General features: G+C 44.6%; 1 protein-coding gene across 1 annotated transcript in view; it reads right to left on the bottom strand.

Annotated features, from left to right (window-relative positions):
- Positions 1-18,814, bottom strand: part of CLVS1 (clavesin 1) — a 94,555-nt gene that overhangs the window by 6,640 nt on the left and 69,101 nt on the right. The window contains exons 4-5 of the mRNA XM_063169361.1: positions 14,195-14,305; positions 12,843-13,078 (exon numbers count right to left, since the gene is read on the bottom strand). Coding sequence (XP_063025431.1) covers positions 12,843-13,078; positions 14,195-14,305 — 347 coding nt within the window. The remainder of the gene's footprint in view (positions 1-12,842; positions 13,079-14,194; positions 14,306-18,814) is intronic.

Below are 18,814 nucleotides of genomic sequence, written 5' to 3'. Positions count from 1 at the left end.
ACCCCAAGAATGTTTATTTCTCTGCCATTTATAGCACGGAGTGACCATAGATGTCTGATGATGAGATGAATCAAAACACAAGTGACTTATTTTAAAAGTACTGCTCCCTGTTTTAGCTACATTAACATTTTATTCAGAGGACTTCACAACCACATTTCACATTTTTGAGACAACCTGTTCATGGTTCTTGAAAAGGTGTGTGTGTATCTAATTGTACCTTAACCTATTGAAAAATAAATTGTAGTAAGACACCAAAGTACCTTTGCCCTGACTAATCTTTGTAAATTGCAACTATCTTTGCATTCAAAGCACCCTCTTGCACAACAATTTAAACCATTTTGATTTTAAATGGTAAATAAGCAGTACAAAACTTCCCTTATTTGGCAAGCAGGAGTTAGGCTTTGGCCCTGTCAATGCAGTGGACACTGCTCTGGTGGTATCCCACGGCCAGCAGTAGTTGTTCATGGCACCAGACAAAGGCATTTCTGTTTTGCTGTCTTTCCATATCAATATTTGGGATGGGGTGGAATAGTAGAACACAAATTAATAATCTCAGTTATACTCAGTGACAGAAGAGGCAACAGGCATAGATAAAAATACAGGAACTTCCAATTTTTACTGGGGAATGTTTAAACACAGAAACAAATTGCTCAGAGTGGTTGTGGAATCTTCATGCTTAGAGATATTCAAAATCCAGATGGACACGATCCTGGACAACTGCTCTAGCTGACCCTGCACTTAGCAGAGGTTTGGGTAGAAGATCTCCAGAGATTTCTTCCTCAACCTTTTTGTGAATCTGTGCCCACAGAAATACCAACTTTTCTTAACCATCCCAATTCATCTTTCTCTATCCTGACAGGGCAACTATTTTCTTTACAAGTCAATTATGCCTTTGGGGTGTCAGCCTTCACAGTGTGGATGACATTCAGCTGCTAAACATAGATATCTGTGGCCATTTAAGGCACCATAGGGTATCCAAAACAACTGATTAGATAACTGAGGGTTATGGCTCTCGGTGTTATAAAAGACTTGCAGAGGATTCATGTCATCCTGGAGTAACAGATGGAGGCCAAGAGGCCATCATAGTGCCTAAAACCATTTCATTATACTTTGCAGCATGAATGCAGCTACTTTGTCATGTTCAAGAAATGTCCAGGTCATTTTGACCTGAGCCAGATATGAACTACTCATCTAAGCAGGAAACAGAAATAGCACTGGCCTTCTCCTGTCAATACATTTTAGTCACTTGTGTTTTGATTCATCTCATTATCAGACATCTATGGTCACTCTGTGCTGTAAATGGCAGAGAAATAAACATTCTTGGGGTGCTGTCCATCTGACTTGTTCTAAACATATGGTATAAAAATATGATTCATGGTTTACCTGCATTGGAGTCCCTGCTCTGATGCTTTCTCATCTGTTAAAACCAGGAAGAACAGATTTCATGACTTGTGAGGCAATGTTTCCTACACATCACAGCCACAACTGCCTCACACCTTCATTATTCACCTTCACTATATTACCTTCAGTACTCACCAGAAATGTGACACTTGTCCTGTGTGTTCTGCAGCTCTGGAATTATCAGTGGTTATATGTGAATTCAAAACCTTCTGGTTTCCTTCCTTTCTCAGCTAAAAATTCTCAGTAACCAGTATGAAAGATCCTTGGCTGTGGAGAATCTGGTTGACTTAAAATTTAACACAAGTAGACAATTGTTTGTATCACACAGATAGGGTCACTGCCCTCAGCTGGCAGACTGTGCCTGTCTTTCTTTAACCTGATCCCTGTGGGAGACTTAGCTCCTGTAAGAGTACGTGATCACAGTGAGCTAAATCTGAAGTAATTAAAAGACAAGCCAATGCCCATAGACTTTACTAATCTAGATTCCAAGTCTAGGTAACCTTTCTTACGAGAACAAAATGAAAATGGAAAGAGGAATGATTTCTCAGTCTCACTTCTGAACCCTAGGTACCATTTGAGTGTGGTCCATTTAAAGCGTCAATCAAACCCCCCATGGTTGTTTTACTGCTCAGCAAGAATATTTAGAAGTCTGGAAAATCAACAATACCCAGCTGTTTCTCCAGCAGGCTGGTCATATATTTCAGATGACAGCACTGCATAGGTATGTACATCAATGTCTAAGAGAACAGATGGCTTTATGTGTGTGGCCACTTTTATGCAACTCTCTCCAATTCAGTCAAAAACCATGCAAGAAGACTGGATGCAGACTCCTAGCTGTGCTGTTTTCAGAAGGCTCTTCTTAGAGTAAAGCTGCAGTCCATCAGCTCACAGGAATTGATGTTTGCTGGGTATCAGGTTTGTTTCCCATAAAAAACACAGTACAAAATCCTGGGCTGAGCCAACAGTAAGTGCCAGTGTATCACAGCATGTTTGTCTTTAGAGGTATCCTCCAATTCTCTGATCCCTCATTATATGCTCTTCTTCACAGGAATGCTGATGTGCTGCAGCCCACAGGAGTGAGGATGTCTTTGTGCTGGGCTTCCTTTCAGGGGGTTTGTGAATGAAAAAGGAAGGTGGCATGTCTTCTTCCCTAAATTCAGGAGGCTTCAAGCTCTCAGAATGACACACTGCAGATCACATTGAGTGACTGTTTTCTACCTCTCGCCTCCCATCTGCTCATTTCACTTAAATTCCATTCAGATTTCACCAGTACCTTAGGGCTGTTCATCTCCCAGTCATTCATTCCCTTTACAGAACATATTTTTTTAAATCACACGAGTGAACATTTATGCTGACAAGGTCTGAGGGATATTTTTCTCTCTGCCTTTCTCCCTCCATCAGACTGTAGAGGTGGGTGTAGCACCTCAGAGTGTTCTGCAACACACCTCACTCAAGTGTATGGCTTCACTGCATGGGAAAACCAAGGATTTCTCCTTGGTATCACAGAAACAGTGGAGATGTATATCTGTGAAGTGATTGTGGCCAAAGGTACCCTTTTGTTATTGAAGGTGCTTGGAAAGGAAATGCTCCCAGGTGGTGTGGGCAGATTTGGCAAGCCCTGCTCAGCAGGGCACAATCGCAATGCAGCAGCCATGGCATGGGGTTCTGCGCCCAGGCCCACAAACACTGCTCAAATCTCTTGCCAAAGCAATTTTACAGCTTCTACACTGGTGTTGGCTCACAGCTATGCATTAAGACAGCAGAGTATTGTGTCATAGAGACTTGCCCAGAGGGGCAGCTTTGGTACACCAATCTCAGCACTGCAAAGAGATGCAGCAGTACCAATGTCTAGGGGCCCAGGGGCAAGAGCAGTGTGAAAACTCTGGCCTCACCTTGCTGCCAAGGCTCTGCCCTCAGGACTGTGGTGCCAAGCTGCTGCACTTCCCAAATGGAAGCTGACTTTGTGGCCACTCTGGGAGCACTGACCATCCCTCTCCCTGGCGGTGAGCACACCCTAGTGAGAGGTCTCACTGAAGAGGCAGCTGCTGCAGAGTGAACCCCAGCACAAAACCCCTGATCCTCCCTGCACACACCAGCTCTTGCCATGTCCCTTGGTACCTGAGAGCTGGCCACAGCTGCTTCTCTCCACACAAACCCTGAGCACAGCTCACTGCAGGGTGTGCACAAAGAGGGATAGGGATGGCACTGCACCACATTTGGCTGTAACCATGACCTGGCTGTCTGAGCACCCAGCCCTGACCTGTCCCTTAGCCCACACTGCCCTGCAAGGATGTAGTGTGTGTCCTTTGGCACTTGCTGTAAAAAACAGGTTTCTGATGGGCTAGGAGAAGTTCTCAGCTTATTGCAGACACTCTGAGTTATATAAACATACAGAAATGCTCAAGTGTGTGACGCAGCACATACAGTCTCATGCCTTCAGGCCACTGAGACACAGATGGAACCAGAGCATATGCAGGGCAAATGCAGCCAGACTCCTCTGGCAGGGCCTATCCCTGAGAAATGAGGACAGGAGTTGGTCTGTGCCAGCAGCCTTGGAATTAAGGTGCATATCTCAGCCTTTTTTCATCAGAGTGGATTTGCCCAATATCTCCTTCTCCTAAGTGTTCTGAGTCTCTGTGTCAAGATCTTGCCTCAGTCCAGGGCAGGGGAAAGGCCTGGGTGGGAGCTTTTCCTGGCCATTTCCCTTCTCTGCTATAGACTGACTTTTCCACATGTTTTTTTTCTCATAGAAGGAATAGCATCATCTGCTTCAGCAAGGATTTCCTGGAATACCCTTAGTCCTCTGGAATCCAATATGTCACCTATCACAGGGTAAGCCTAGTCACAGGATCAAACAAAGACAACCCTGCAGCAGCAAACACCAATTTACATCAGATTCAACAGAGCTATTATGAAGTGTGCAGAATTTGATATCAAAAAAAAAAAGAAATTCAGGCCAGATAATAATGAAAAAAATTTCTTCTCACACTTTATGAATATTCACATATGAACACACATGCACTTGTCATAAGCACTCGTGCCTTTCCTGCTTTTCCCCATTTCCTTGCCCACCAAGCTCTCTGTCAAGCCCAACAGTTTCCTTTTCCCAGACAATCCAGTGCTTTACTCCTGCCCCATCTTTCAGTCTGCCATTTTTAGCTCCCTTTCCAGTGACTCCAGTTCTCAGCATCTCAACCAGATCTGCCACTGAGTCATACTCTCTTCACTGCTGTGTGGCAATACCAGGGAGGACAGAGCACCAAGAGCAAAGGGGATAAGTCTTTCTACTTCCCCATCATACATCAAAAGTTTCCTGTCCTTCAGAAGAACAGCACTACAGCATGAAAGCAGCCCAGCAGATGTACTATTTAGAGTGGAAAGTCAAGCACCACCGCAGCACGAAAAACTAAAATGTAGGTTGTGGGAGCAGCAGTCCCTTAGCCAGGTGTGTGTGGGTGTTGAGACCTGTGCCTTGCACCCTGACCCCAGGAGCACACTCTGTTCTTTCCCAGAGGGCTCTTTCCTCCCTCAGTGCTCAGCAGACACTGTGCTGTGCTAGTCAGTGCCTTTTCATTCTGCTTTCTTGTGGTGATTCAGCGTGTGGCTCTGTGACACATTTTCTGCATATTAGTCCCAAGCCTGCTCTGAAGACAGCCTTTTTTAATTCCCTCCTGAGCTTTTCTGTGGAGTTTATCAATGCAGTACTTGTGTGCCTCCTAAATGCTCATTCATTTACTGCCATAGCATGACTGTGAGAGTGGGTTTTCTTTTGATTTTTATTTTGCATGTGGAGAGCTGAAACATAGTGAGGTTAGGGTGCAAATGTTCCTCCAATGGGGTGCCCAATGTTGAAGGTCTGATTTTGCAGAGCCCTCAGCCTTAAGTGGCAGCTTGTGTTTTCAAAGCACATGTCCCATGGATTTCTGTTGCAGGCAAGTGCTGAGTATTTCTGGAAATTAGACCCCACAGTCTATAGCTTGGCATGTTGAAAACAAGCAATGTGCAATCTCACAGCCTGTGTGAAGTTTGGCTCAAGCTACTTGCCAGGCTGACACAGGGGCTCAGGGGGAGAGAGAGAGCAGGGTCTGCTCCTCAAGGGTTGTACCCAACAGACTGAACCCGGTCTCCACCCGACATTTGTTGCCCACCAAGTGCGTGTCCTAGTCCATCTGCTTCCAGTCCTTTGTGCCCACCTCATCTTTCAGTGTCCCTTGTGCCTCCCATCCCAGTGACCCAAGTCTCCAGTACACAGATGGGTTCACCACTAAATCCTCTCCAATTCTCCTGCCGACAGCAGGGAGGATGAAGCTCTGCAAGCAAAAGGTGTCAGTCTTCCAAATCCTGGCTCCATGCCATGGATTGGCCTAGTGCAGAGACAATTGTGATCACAAGTAAAAGTTGTAATTACAAAAGCCCTCTACACCCCACGGCCTAGGCAGGAGATGCACATTGTGGGCATTGAACCATCAACACAAGCTGAACAAGTTTATTTGTGTTGGGAGGCCAAGCTAAAGCATGAGGCAATCTGTGGGGCCATTAAATGCTAAAATTAAATATGTTTCTACAGGGCATGTGTGAATTGCCCTTTCAAAGGCTTGTAACTCAGCCAGATGTAGGAGGATTTTTCACAGGACAGCAAAAGACATAAGCAGTGTAAAACCATTTGTTTTATTAAGTGTCACGTCTCTAATCTAAACTACTAAACTTTTGGCAAATTTATAGCCAGTTGAAGACATAATTTACAGCATAGTATTTTAGGCAGCCTGAACAGCACTGGTTCTGCCATTCTCACCTCTAGCCTGTGTTTGTGCACCCATGCACTGGGAATTGAGTGCTGCAAACAGATGGAATGAAGCCCACACTGCCAATGCCCCCAGAGAGCAACTGATTTCCTACCTCATCCCAGGGCATTCCCAGGACCAAGCTGCCCATCCCTCCTGCCCTTGGTTCAGCTGTGGCTGCACAACTCACTTGGCTTCTCTCACTACAGGTTCCTGAGGATATTCTGCAACATCTCCCCTGTAGCGTCCCTAGGAGCTGCTGATGTGCCAGATCCAGTGGCTGCCTTCCACTTCTTTCTGATGTATTAACTGGATTCTGTTTAAAAGCCATAAATTTTAAAGAGAATATATAACTTTAAACTCTATATTACTAGATAATGCACACATTACACAATGTACATGTCCCTAGGACACCTTCTTTACTACCAATCCATGTCTCATTCATCATCTGTGTATGGGGGAAGCACTTCTGCAGAAGCATTCAGAAATTCTCCTTTGTTTGAAATAATTTATAATAAAATAGTGAATGTAAGCCTTATGTTGTAGGTCTTGTGTATTATAGAGTTATTTTAGCACAAGTTTTTCCCTTTTGCCCCAACACAAGTAGAAATGCACCCCAGCTACAAGCAGAGCAGCCCAGCTGCCATCCATGGGCAGTGGGAAGTGTTCACACATTTTCATACTGATTTTTATTTGCTGGTATTTTACTACTTGTGCAGTAAATTGGTGCTGACTGTGAACCGGCATAAAACATGACCCATAAAAGCAGAAACATATGGCCAAGGAACATTAAGGTCACACTAAGGATAACAACTAGAAAGGTCTGCCTTGCAGAGCCCAGCTGGGCATATGGAGAAACAAGTCTGAATAAATAAAAACCTTACATAAGTCACCCCCATGAATGGCCTCTTTTGGTTCTAAAACTGTTCCAGTCAGCATTAGTGCGGACCAGTTGTAAAATCCTTTCTGGAAGCAGGATCTCATTTCTGAGAAACAGCAATTAGTTTCAGCAGTGAGTTCATTTGAATATATCAGGACTTTTGAAAACACACATCAGGAGGCAATAATGGCTAAACCCTCATCTGTACTTTAAAATCCTTTCACTCTAATCTGGGACATAAAAATCCACATGCTGTAACTCAGCATCATGCATTCCAACAGACTTTTCCACTGCATTTTCAAAATGCATAATACGGGGACTTTTGGTGAGCCACTAGTCAGGCCATTGAGTCTTTGATTGCTCAAGTCCTTTAGGAAACAGCCTCAAGTTCTACCAGGAGAGGTTTAAATTAGATATTAGGAAAAAAATTTCTTTACTGAAGGGATTGTAAACATTGGAACAGGCTTCCCAGGGAAGTGGTGGAGACACCATTCCCTGGAGTTATTTAAAAGATGTATAGATGTGGTGCTTAGGCACAAGGCTTAATGGTGGACTTGGATTAACTTGGACCTGGTGATCTTAAAGACTTTTCCCAACCTAAATTATTCTACAGTTCTATGATTCTTTAAGTTTTTATTTTACATAGAAAAACACAATGCACCGATTGTACATGTTCATAATTAGTGTACTTGGCTCTACTTTAAAAGTTTTACCCTACCTCTGAATTTACAGTCTCTGATAAGCTTGACTCTGTGCTATTAATGCTCTTGCAACCCATGTTGTACTAAGAATAATTTTTAACCCCAAATTTCAATAAAGTTACAATTAATTATATTTTGATTAAATAAGTTTGATTAAACAACCCAGGTTGTTTAGCCAGAATATACATGTAGTTGTTTGGTAAAATTTTCTTTCTCTGCAAGGCAATTTTAAATTTTCAAACCTGTTTTCACTGGCAGCAGGTTAAAAGCTAGTGCTCTTTTGATACCTGGGAGGGCAGAGAAGGAACATTCAGCTCCCAGGCTGTGCTTGGTGCCTGTGCAGGGAACAAGCAAAGGCAGAGAACAGTCCTCACCACTTGGACTGTAAGAGCAAGTTCAAACATCAAGTGACCCAGATGCAGCTGAGGAAGGGCAGTTCTTGTAAAGAAAAGTGAGTCAAAGAGAGGGAACGTGCTGCTGCAGCGCACTTGTTGCTGCTGGACCCCAGTGTAAGAGCAAGGGTGACGCTGGAGAAAAAAGAAAATTCCAAAGAACAGACCTCTTTCACATCTTCCCCAGCCACTGAATCCATCCCTTCGCCTGGGGATGCTCACCCACTGCTTTTAGGTACCCAAATAGCTACAGACCTGGATCTCCTACTGTTGGGAGAATGGGGCAAAAAAATTGTGCCCTATTGGCACAGTGATATGCTGAAAGCAGTTTCTGACTCTTTAACTGCTAGGCTTAACCATCCACCGTAACTATTTGTTAAACTGCACACCCAAATAAAATCTCCAGCTGCTTCTAAAAACATCACTTCATCAACAAAACCCAGCATGAACGCCTCAGGCAAATGCTTTGCTTTTGTGTGAGCTCCCTGTTGACTCAAGGCCCCTTTTTGACCATCAGAGATCACAGAAGACTTGGCTACAGCTGAAAGGGAGGTCATACTCTTCCCTGTGCTCCAAATTTTGCACCATTTACATGACTCTGAAATCCCAAAACTCTTAAATGACAGGATTCCTGGATGGATGTGGACCCTTCAGAAGAGATGGCTCAAGATAGAGGAAGGGCCTGCTGGCATTACTGCCCCCAGAATTGTCTGATGGACGCAGCCAGGCTCTCAGATTAAACTAAGTTTGCTGTATTAATGCTGGGTTGCATGTTTACCACCTTGCACATTTCAGACTTCACTGAGCTGAATGTTAACAAACATACATTCTGAATGGATTTTTATTATTGTTGCTCCCCCTACCCTCCCCCCCTGGTAATTAAGACTCATTATGTGGAGTCATCAGCTGTTTTGCTTTGTTTCCCATCTGTTCATGGTGTACTTGGGATCCCAGACAATACTGCAGATGGGAATGCCATTTCCGCTGGTTTGGTTTTGCTCCAGTGGGACTTCATGTGGCCACTGGTGGAAAAAATGCAATGGTTTTGATTAAAGAATTTCCATACTGTAGACTCGTGTCAAATCTCAAAATTTTCAAGATTATGTCATTGACTAGAGTCATTGGCAGCCTTTCCCTAAGAGGATTTTAAATCCTTTCCCCATCTACAACACCTCCATTTTCTGAAGTCAACAAGGACTCTTTCTTGAGAACAAATCTTGTGCAAGTCGCTGGGAAAACCACCCCTGCCTGTGACTGGGAAGAAGATAATGTTCTGGTTCCATTGCTGTTAAATGGAGCAGAAGTTGGGATCTAATGAGACTTTGCTATGCAAGTTTAATCTCCTGTAGCCCCTTCACATTAGTCTTTCACTCCTGTATCAGTCAGACTGTCATACTAGCACACTGTTTCTGGCCTCTGATGGCTAGCAAACCAACCCTGAATTGCAGCCAAGGTATACTTTGATCAACTTATACCCATTTGATCTCATGCCTAATGCCTAAATGGTCCTTTTTCTCAAATACTTCTTCTCTCTCCCCAGATTTTTTTCCCTTCAAATCCATTTCAACCTTTGCTATCTGAAGTTAAACAAACCACTGTCTTCTGTAGCTTCTTGATGGAAAATTATGCTCTCTGCTTTCTTCATGCTCCCCAGAGTTCTCAGGTGAATTTATTTCAATTTGCATGTCCCTGCCATGGTGACAGGAGCCGAAGCACTGCTGTCAGTCCTAAAGCCAACCTACAGGCAGGTACCTGCTCTAGCTTCAGCCCCTCTCACTGCTGCTTAGTGCCTCATTTTTTACTTGGCCTGCATTTGGAGATTTATTTTAGTTCTCAGCAGCTTGGTCTCAGGAACATCTTGAAAATGGCCTCCTTGCCCTCCTTCCATTCATTTGCTAATATAGGTTACATGGCTACTACATTATTTTGGTCAGTCATTCTCTGATTCCATTTCCTGGCAATTTTCTTCCAAATCTATAATTCCTACCTTGATTTCTCAGCCTCCCTGCTACTTAAATTGCCAGACACTATTTTTGGAGTAGGTGTCAAGGGTGAGCTTCTCTCCAGGTGTAGAGAATGGTGGCATTTCATTTCACAGGGACACGTCTATGTGGTCACAGCTCTCAGTTGTTATAGCAGCACTGAGCTCAAAGATTCCAGGTGCTTTTGCACTCCTCAGGTCCAGGGGCAGCCTTAGCAAGGATGGACTTGTGTGGCTTTACAGAGCCTGGAGGGGCTGCAGCTCTGCATCCCATCACAGAGCGGGACAGTGCCACAGCTGGGAACAGCCACTGCAATTTCTGCCCCCAGATAAAGCCAAAGTCTCACAAGCAATGCCCTGCCCTGCAGCTGGTTACAGAGCAGGCAAACTGCAGGGATGTCTGGGCAGTCAGAGAGGAAAGGTCCTGTAATTGTTCAGGCTTTTCAGCCTTAAATTGCAGAAACCTAAGAAGGCCCAGTCTTTGCATATTTGTCCTGTTCTGTGGAACATGATTGCTGAAGAAAAAGTCAGTGACCTTTACCTTTATTTTTTGTTAAACTGATCATTTCATCAGAAAAAACCACAAAATTAACATGTTGCCTTAGAGTGCATGCCAGGGCAGAGGGACCAGAGGAGATATTTTCAATAAAACTAGAAATTGTTTTAATAAGGGAAAGAATTGATAGAAAAATTGTGAGGGAGTTATATTTAAGATGAAGAATAATGTCAGAAGATCACCTATGACTAGTGCAAACCTCTCTGGAGTATCCAGACATCTCAGTCATAGCCTGAGTTTCACATTGTGTTAGAGATATATGAACCTAAAGAGGCAAGGAGGGGAGATATATAAAGACAGGTAATGCTGGTAGAAGTCTGGAGACCTTTTAAGATGCCTTAGATATAAATCTGATAAAAAAATAAAATCCAATAAAGCACAAAATCATGCTTTCTAAACATAGGCTTTTACCTGTGATTGGGCCAAACCATAATTTCAGGAGAAGAAGAATAAAAGCAAATACTCATAGGAGAAAATCTGTTAGAGCTGTGAACTTTTCACCTTTAACAGCAAGTAGTGACCACGGGGTGCAAGATCAGATGGCTGACTTAACCGCCGAGTAACAAAATTAGGCTAAAAGTTAGATCTGGTCTGCCCAGAGGCAACATGACAAATTAGATTCATCCCCTCCCCGCATTTGTATTAGTGCACTTTTTTATTAGTGAACAGATTATAAAAGAAGGCTTTGCCTCAAGGCAGGGTTTTCCGGCACTGAACTAATTTTCAAGCTGAGGCTCTCCCCTGAGGGCACAATAAGACCCTCCCTTCTTTGCAGTCAAGGATCAGATCGTCAGCAAAGATTTACCTGTGAACAGCTCTCAACATATTTGGAGCTTTAAAAAATGGCAGATTTCTTTCTATAAACCTACATAAATGGGGATATAATTTATTAATAAAGAAATATTTAGTATTTTCTAAAATAATTCAGTGTATTTCACTGGAAATATTTATTAAAAATAAATTGGTTTAAACTCAGCTCTCTGGGGTAGGCTTTGTAAACTCATGCTGGCTCCCAGCCTCAGTTGGTGGTCAGGAGTGAGAACCGCTGACAATGCAGGTGGCCACCCCACTTCATGACAAGGCTGCAGGCTCACACCCTGAAAGTCTTGTGGCTGTGAGCTCTTGCAGTCAGTCATAAGTGTTAGTGTTTCCAGACACAGCTGCATGGCATCCCTCTGACCTGGAAGGGAGCTGTGAATCAAGAATGCATTTCTTTTTTCCTCTGAAGATGAAAGACTTTCAAAATTAATTGCATGACATTATGGCCTGTCTGTGTTGTCAGCTTTGATTCTGCTGTGACAAAATGATGGCCGCTCCCTGTCACGGAGAGTGACGCCGTGCCTGTGAGCACGGCACTCATCAAGTGGCAGCAGCGAGGAAAGCATCACTGCAGGGAAAGCAGTTTCATGCAGGGGGTGCCAGGGGTGAGGCAAGTGCAGATGTTACCCTCACACAGGGAAGCCTGCATGGCCATGGCTCACTGCAGCTGGTGCTGGCTCAGCCGTATCACCCATAGCTCTGTGCCAGGTATCCGAATTCCTGACCCCATCCCCACAATCAGTGCAGCTACTGAGGGCAACACACTCCAGAGGTGTCATTTGGAGCACTCAGAGCTGAATGCACAATCACTAGAACTAAAATCAGAGCATGTAAAGAGCAGCTCTGCAACTGCCTTTGCAGGGCTTTGCAGAGCCAGTGGAAACAGAAGCAGAGGCAGGAGACCAACTCCTTTTCCCTTTAGAGGGCAGTGGTGTTCATCGTACAAAAGCTGCTTTTCAAGGAGGTAAATCCCTCATGGATAACGGGCCAGCAGCAGCAGAGGAGCAGAAGGAATTGGGACCAGTGCTGAAGTGCACTGGGTGCACTGCACCGTGCAGGCCAGCACCTCACCCTGATGTACTTTCTGTAATGCTTTGTGCAGGGGCTCATTAATTTCCCCTCATTTTCATGCACAGTAATCAGACAAGTAATTACGGTTCCACTGAGACTTCCTTTCTCCCACCACACCACGAGCACAGCCCAGAGTGAAGCGCTCGTCAACATCAACGTTTGCCAAATTACTGCCTCCCTTTGAGCCAGATGAGCCCTTCCTGTGAGATTTAACCTGTTCAGGGAGCCAAAAAAGAGCTGATTTCAAGGGCAGTACCAACCTTTTCATGGGCTTGGGCGAGGCCTCCCTCTCCAGGTTGGAGGAGGCGTGCTTCACGTGCATGGCGTTGTAGGAGGTGTGGGTGTACTCGTTCTCATCGCTGTAGTCGGGACCCAGCAGCGTTCGAGCCCACGTCCCCATGTCATAGGGAGGCAGAGTCCCCCCAAACTCAGAGGGCAGGCATTCGGGGTGTATTAGCTGGTGGAGGCTGTTCAGGTTGTTCCCGTGAAGAAAGATCTTTAACAAATAAAAGAAAAAGTTCAAAGTCGTCACCCACTCCTTACTTCATTAAGTATAATAGCAGCACTATTGATGTCTGGAGCGTCATTAGTTGACTCTGCAGTTTCAGGTGGGAATTTCAAAAGCTCTCAGTTGGCAGAAAAGGGGGGATTAATTCGGGGTGGGCAGCTGAAGAATTAGGCTGGCACTACTAACACTTCTGATTCGCTTGCTTTTGGCACTTGACAATTTCAGTTTCTTAAGTACCAGATCAGGAGAAGCAGAAGTCAGGAATTATGACTGATTATTGCTACTGTAAGAGGATAGAGGCTTACATGAAGAGCAGTGAGAAGAAAAGGGTGACAGTGGAGCTTACTAAAAGCAGGCATAAAGAGCAGGACTTCAGCATCTGAGGGTGCCACTAGCCCTGTACCCCAGCACAGACACTTCCAGGGGGGTATCAGGCTGTGTCACCACTCGGTGCTGCTTCAACGACACTTGGTTCTCTAACCCCTCTTTGCTTTCAGGTGGGTCCTACCCTTTTCTTGCCTAGTCAGACCCACCTCAGGGTGGATTCTGGGGGATATTTAGCTGTTGTTTGACAGAATGCAGAGAGCAAATGGCTAGGATGACTGCAGAACCCCCAATTCACTTGGGTTTCAGTGGAGAGGATCTGCCTCTTCTGCAGTGTGAGCAAACAGCCTTCAGGCATGGGTACTTTTGGTGGAAGCAAGTGAGTTACCACCATGTGAAAACTGTCACCCTGCTGAAGGAATGTAATATGAATTTTTACTCCTACAAAAAGAGTTGAACTGAATTTTCCCTTGCTTGCAAGCAACTTCAGCCAGGCCTGATAGTCCCTCTACATTGCCAGTTCTCTCTATCCCTGAGCATGTCCCAGTGAAATGTATCCATGCTTTGTTAGTGATAAATTTCTGGTCCCTGGCTGAGTTATTGATTCAATCCAGACCATTCCAAACTCTAATTTTTAATAACAGCAGCAATTCTCTTATACCACATGGAAAATGGAGAGTAAAAAAAAAAAAAAAAAAACCAACTAGAAAAGAAAACAGGCAGCTACTCAGAAAATCCAGGTCTGCAGGTTCCTCCCCACCCCCACTCCCATCTAGTTACCCTTTTCCTTGTCTTGTCTTTGAGGAATGGTTTGATTAGCGTGTACAGGGCATGGATGTACCAGGGCTGATTGACAAAATGGACTCCTCCAAAACGTGCAGGAAAGCTGTCCTATAGAAAGAAAGAAAGGAACGCAGTTAAGAGATGCAGTGCTTTACTCTGGCAGTCAATTGGATGAAAGTCGGAGGAAAAATCTGTCTCTTTCCATCTGCAAACGAGCACTGGGAGGGGGCAGGAGGAAAATGGAGAAACAAAAAAGATGCCTGTAAGCGTTTGTATCAGTTTCCTCTGCGGACAGAGGCAGTCCCTTCGCCCCTGCACACACTGGCACATCAATTGCCGAGGAGATGCTGAAGATTTAAAGTCGGGTCTCCAGCCACTTCTCACGAACATTTTTTAACTCCGTCAGGGCATCTGACTCGGCCGGCCTGGGAAGTGAGAGGGGGGTGACGAGGGGAAGCTCTCTAATTCCTCATTGTAGAGCGCAAGGCAAGCCCCCGGTTCCCACGCACAGCGCTGCTCAGAGCTCACCTTTTCACCCCTCGGCCTCCCTGCCTCCCCCTGCCGAAATCATCATTACAATGGCTGACCTTTCGGGGTGAGCAAGCAGCGTGCTGCAGGGAGGAGGATGGGTGGGAAATGCTGATAAGGGAAGGTGTGGGGAGAGCGCACCATGGCAGCGCCATGGAAACTGCGGGAGCCGCTGCCCGGCTCGGCGCGAACAGCCCGGGCATCATTGAGATGCAGGGAGCGTCCCGCTGGAGCGGCGCTCGCTCAGCATCCCGCAGCATCCTCCAACAGCCCGCCACGCCCAGGACAAGGGGAGGTGGCTGCTGGCCTCTCTTTACAGGTTATTGCACATTGCGAAGGGTGTTTTGCACCTACGGGCTTACCCAACAAACGCCAGTCAAGGAAGAGGCTAGGATTTTTTTTTATTTTTTTTTTTTTCACGGCATAAATAATGGGAGAACCGCTGCGGCTGTGTGCAAATACGCTCGCAAGGGGAGGAGAGCAGCCTGTCTCTCCGCTGTGAAGGGAGATTCTGATGAAGCCGTCCTCATCCTGTGTGTGTGTTCCTAACCCCTGCAGCTCAGCAGGAAAAGTAGAGTATAATCAGGTCTCCTCCTTCAGGGCTTTGGCTCTGGGACTCAGGCAGGTTCCTTCCCCCCACAATTAGCACAGGGTGTCCTGGGGCTTTCTCTCGCCTTCCTCCCGAGCATCAGAGATTGAGCACAGCTGGTGAGAATACAGGGTGGATTTGTGAGATGATATGAAAAAATCCCCTTATACACCTGCTCTGCCGAGCTTCTCTGCTGCTTCAAGGTCAATTTTTCCCCCAGATTTAGCAATATGTATGCATGCAGCACCTCCTGCAACCCAGGGCACATCATCAGGACTCTCCACGCTCTCTAGCTGTGGTTTGCCCTGGCTGACATTTAAAACCATACTAGAGTAATGTTTGTGAGCAGCCTCAGGCATTAAGTGATATCTTTTTCTTTTGCTATACAGTAAAATAAGCCATTTCCACCTCAGACAGGTCAGTAGATCTGAAATCATTACAAATCTGCATATTGGATGTCCTGTGAAGGACTATGGGGTAATCAGGCCAGCACACAGGAGGACAAGCAGTGTAACATCACAGGTGACCCTGTTTTAAACTCCAGTAAATGATGAATTGAGCTTTTGAGACCCCACCTGGTCTGGGGTCCTTAGCCCATGAAAGATGTCAACCTGCTAGAATGAGTCCAGAGGAGGGCCAAAGAGCTGATCAGAGGAATAGAGCACCTTTCCTACAAGAACAGGCTGAGGCAGCTGGGGTTGTTCAGCCTGGGGGAGGGAAGGCTCTGGGGAGACCTCATTGCAGCCTTCCAGTGCCTTAGGGAGGCTGCAAGGAGGGAGAGAGTCTTCTTATCTGGGAAGATAGTGATAGGACAAGGTTTTAAACTAAAATAAGACTGGTTTAGATTAGATGTTAGAAAGCAATTCTTTTCTTAGAGGGAGCTGAGGAACTGGAACAGAGAAATTGTGGATGCTCCATCCCTGAAAGTGGTCAAGGCCGGGTTTAATGGATCCTGAGCAATGTGATTTAATGAGCAGCATCCCTGCCATGGCAGAGGGATTGGAACTAGGTGATTTTTAAGATCCTTTCCAACCCTATGATTCTCTTCAGTAATTCTATGATTCTATAATTCTCTTTAAGGATGACATATGCCCTGTTGGGGTGTTCATTTTCAATAGAGTGTATTTCCACTGCATTTCATGGGAGTTTAGGATGCAGATCTGACTGAGATAAAGTGCTGCAGCGCTGCATGTTGCAGTGGCTTCAACTGACTGCTGAGAATCTGGTGCAGAGTCTGAGCCCAGCTAGCAAAACACATGGACTGAGAGAAGTGTGAAGCCCAAAGTGATTTTCTACCATGTGATAACCTAAAATTGTGTTTTATAGCAGACCAGAGCCATAAAATGCCCATCTCATGCAAAATTCACAAATTCAGTCACCTTCCTCACACATGGGAATGAAGCTTTTAAGATTTGGAGCTTTTCACAGATTATTCTAAAAAAAAAAAAAAAAACAAACCTAAGACAAACTGGAAAGTTCCATATTTGCCTTTCTTTCTTTATTTATTTATTATAATTCTATATTTTTCAAGCTGGCTGCCATCCCACAAGCTGTATCTATAAGGAAGAAGTTTCTGACACCTTTGCTCTTTGGAAGTAAATTGTCACAGCTGTTCTCAGGCTGTACTGTGGCAGCTAATGTCAGTGTAGAAAATCCAATCTGAGTCTGAACCACAGGAAAGTAAAGAAATGAAAGATTGGAAGCAGGGGAATAACTTTAAGACACAGAGATTTATACTGACCTGAAAAGGAAAGGTTTTTTGCCTTCCTGCTGGAATGCACAAATTATATTAATCATTTTTACTGAGAAACATCAGTCTGTCTTCATTTTCAGGGGGGAACATGTATTTTTTAGGGCATGTTGACCAGCTTTAACAATACTCAGAATGGCCCAAATACTGAGAATTATAGGTACCAGCCAGAGCTTTAAGCTAGCAGTCTGCCTCTAGAAAAAAGGAGCAGGATGCACTTTCCTATATAGAACATTAATTTTATGTTCACCCAACGTAGATTGTTGAGTCTATAAGCTAACTTCTATCTCACACATCTGTGTTATAGAAAAGCCCTTAATATAACAATTTTATTAATTTTATTTTAAGGCAATTGCTTTCTTTTAATTTTGAAGGTACACCCAAAAGTGCACAAAGACCCTTGAAAAGGAAGCATGACAGTCAGAAAAAAAAAAAACCAATAAAACAAACCCCCCCTCAAAAAAACCAAAACCAACAAAGAACATTTTTTTGTCTGTAACTTTCTTCTAAACTTTGTTCCTTGCCCTATTAAGCACATTAAGTTCAATTTGACCTTCATCCCTCAGTCCACCTGCTTTTGTAAGGCTGTCAATTAGCACAAGGACAAAGACTTTTTTTTAAGGAAAAAAAAAAACCAAACCCAAAGAAATTTGATATGGGAATCATCCAGAACTGTTTAGAACTGCAACATACTAATTTTGTAGAAGTCCCTAATTAGAGCAGCGCTGTCTTGGAAAGTAAAGCTCCTGTCTGGAGGTCTGCCTTGTGCAGTTCCAGGAAGATGTATGAGACATTTCCCACACCCCACTTAGTGTCTCTGCTGCTTTCCCTGGGGCGAGGTGAAAGTAGCTGAAATTGATTTTCTGCTGGAGAGCTTTTGCTTTTAGGAATTCTCTTTTGATTTCTCATGTCTTGTGATTCCTTGGGAAGGTGTATTTTATAATGAGGTACATTTTTTGGAGTCTACTGTGAAATGGACTCGGGGATCATGGAGCCTTTTCTTAACCTGATTCCTTGTCAAAAATACCCAATCCTGAGGATATACCTGGGTTTTATTCCAATGCTATAAATGAAACATAGCACACATTAATTGTTTTGATTACTTTTGGGCACTACTGTCTTCTCTTCTGAAAACAGGGCTGAACACATTAGCACGTTGCTCAGCCATGAAATTACAGAGTAGATAAATACATCCAATCCAGTCCTAATCAAGCTAACCAGCTCCTTAGAAATAGCAAAGAATCACAGAATTACAAAATGGATCAGGCTGGAAGGGACCACAGACATCAGGCCCAAACTCCCTGCTCCAGCAGGGTCATCCCAGAGCACATGGCACAGGACTGTGTCCAGATGATCCTTGAGTATCTCCAGTGAGGGAGACTCTACAATCCCTCTGGGCAATCTGTTCAGTTCTCACCCTGGAGCACAGGAAAGAAGTTCTTCTGCATGTTTAGGTGGAACTTCCCATGCCTCAGTTTTTATCGGTTCCTTCTTGCCCTATTGCACTTGCTGAGGTGGCATCTGCCCCTTCATTAGAGTCATTGATGAATAAGTTAAACTGAACCTTGTGGGACACCACTAGTGACAGGACCCCAACCTGACCCTGTGATTCTGATTATGGCCCTCTGGGATCTGCCCTAGAGCCAGTTCTCAATCCACCTCATAGTACACTCATCCAATCCACACTTCAGTGAAAGAACTTCAGATATCTTCTTGGACAGCTGGCTCACTCCCCAGTCAGACCAGGCCT

Source organism: Melospiza melodia, chromosome 1, assembly GCF_035770615.1.
Source record: "Melospiza melodia melodia isolate bMelMel2 chromosome 1, bMelMel2.pri, whole genome shotgun sequence".
Lineage (NCBI taxonomy): Eukaryota > Metazoa > Chordata > Aves > Passeriformes > Passerellidae > Melospiza > Melospiza melodia.
Note: the sequence above shows the minus strand (reverse complement) of the source record. Positions and strands in the feature narration are given on the sequence as shown.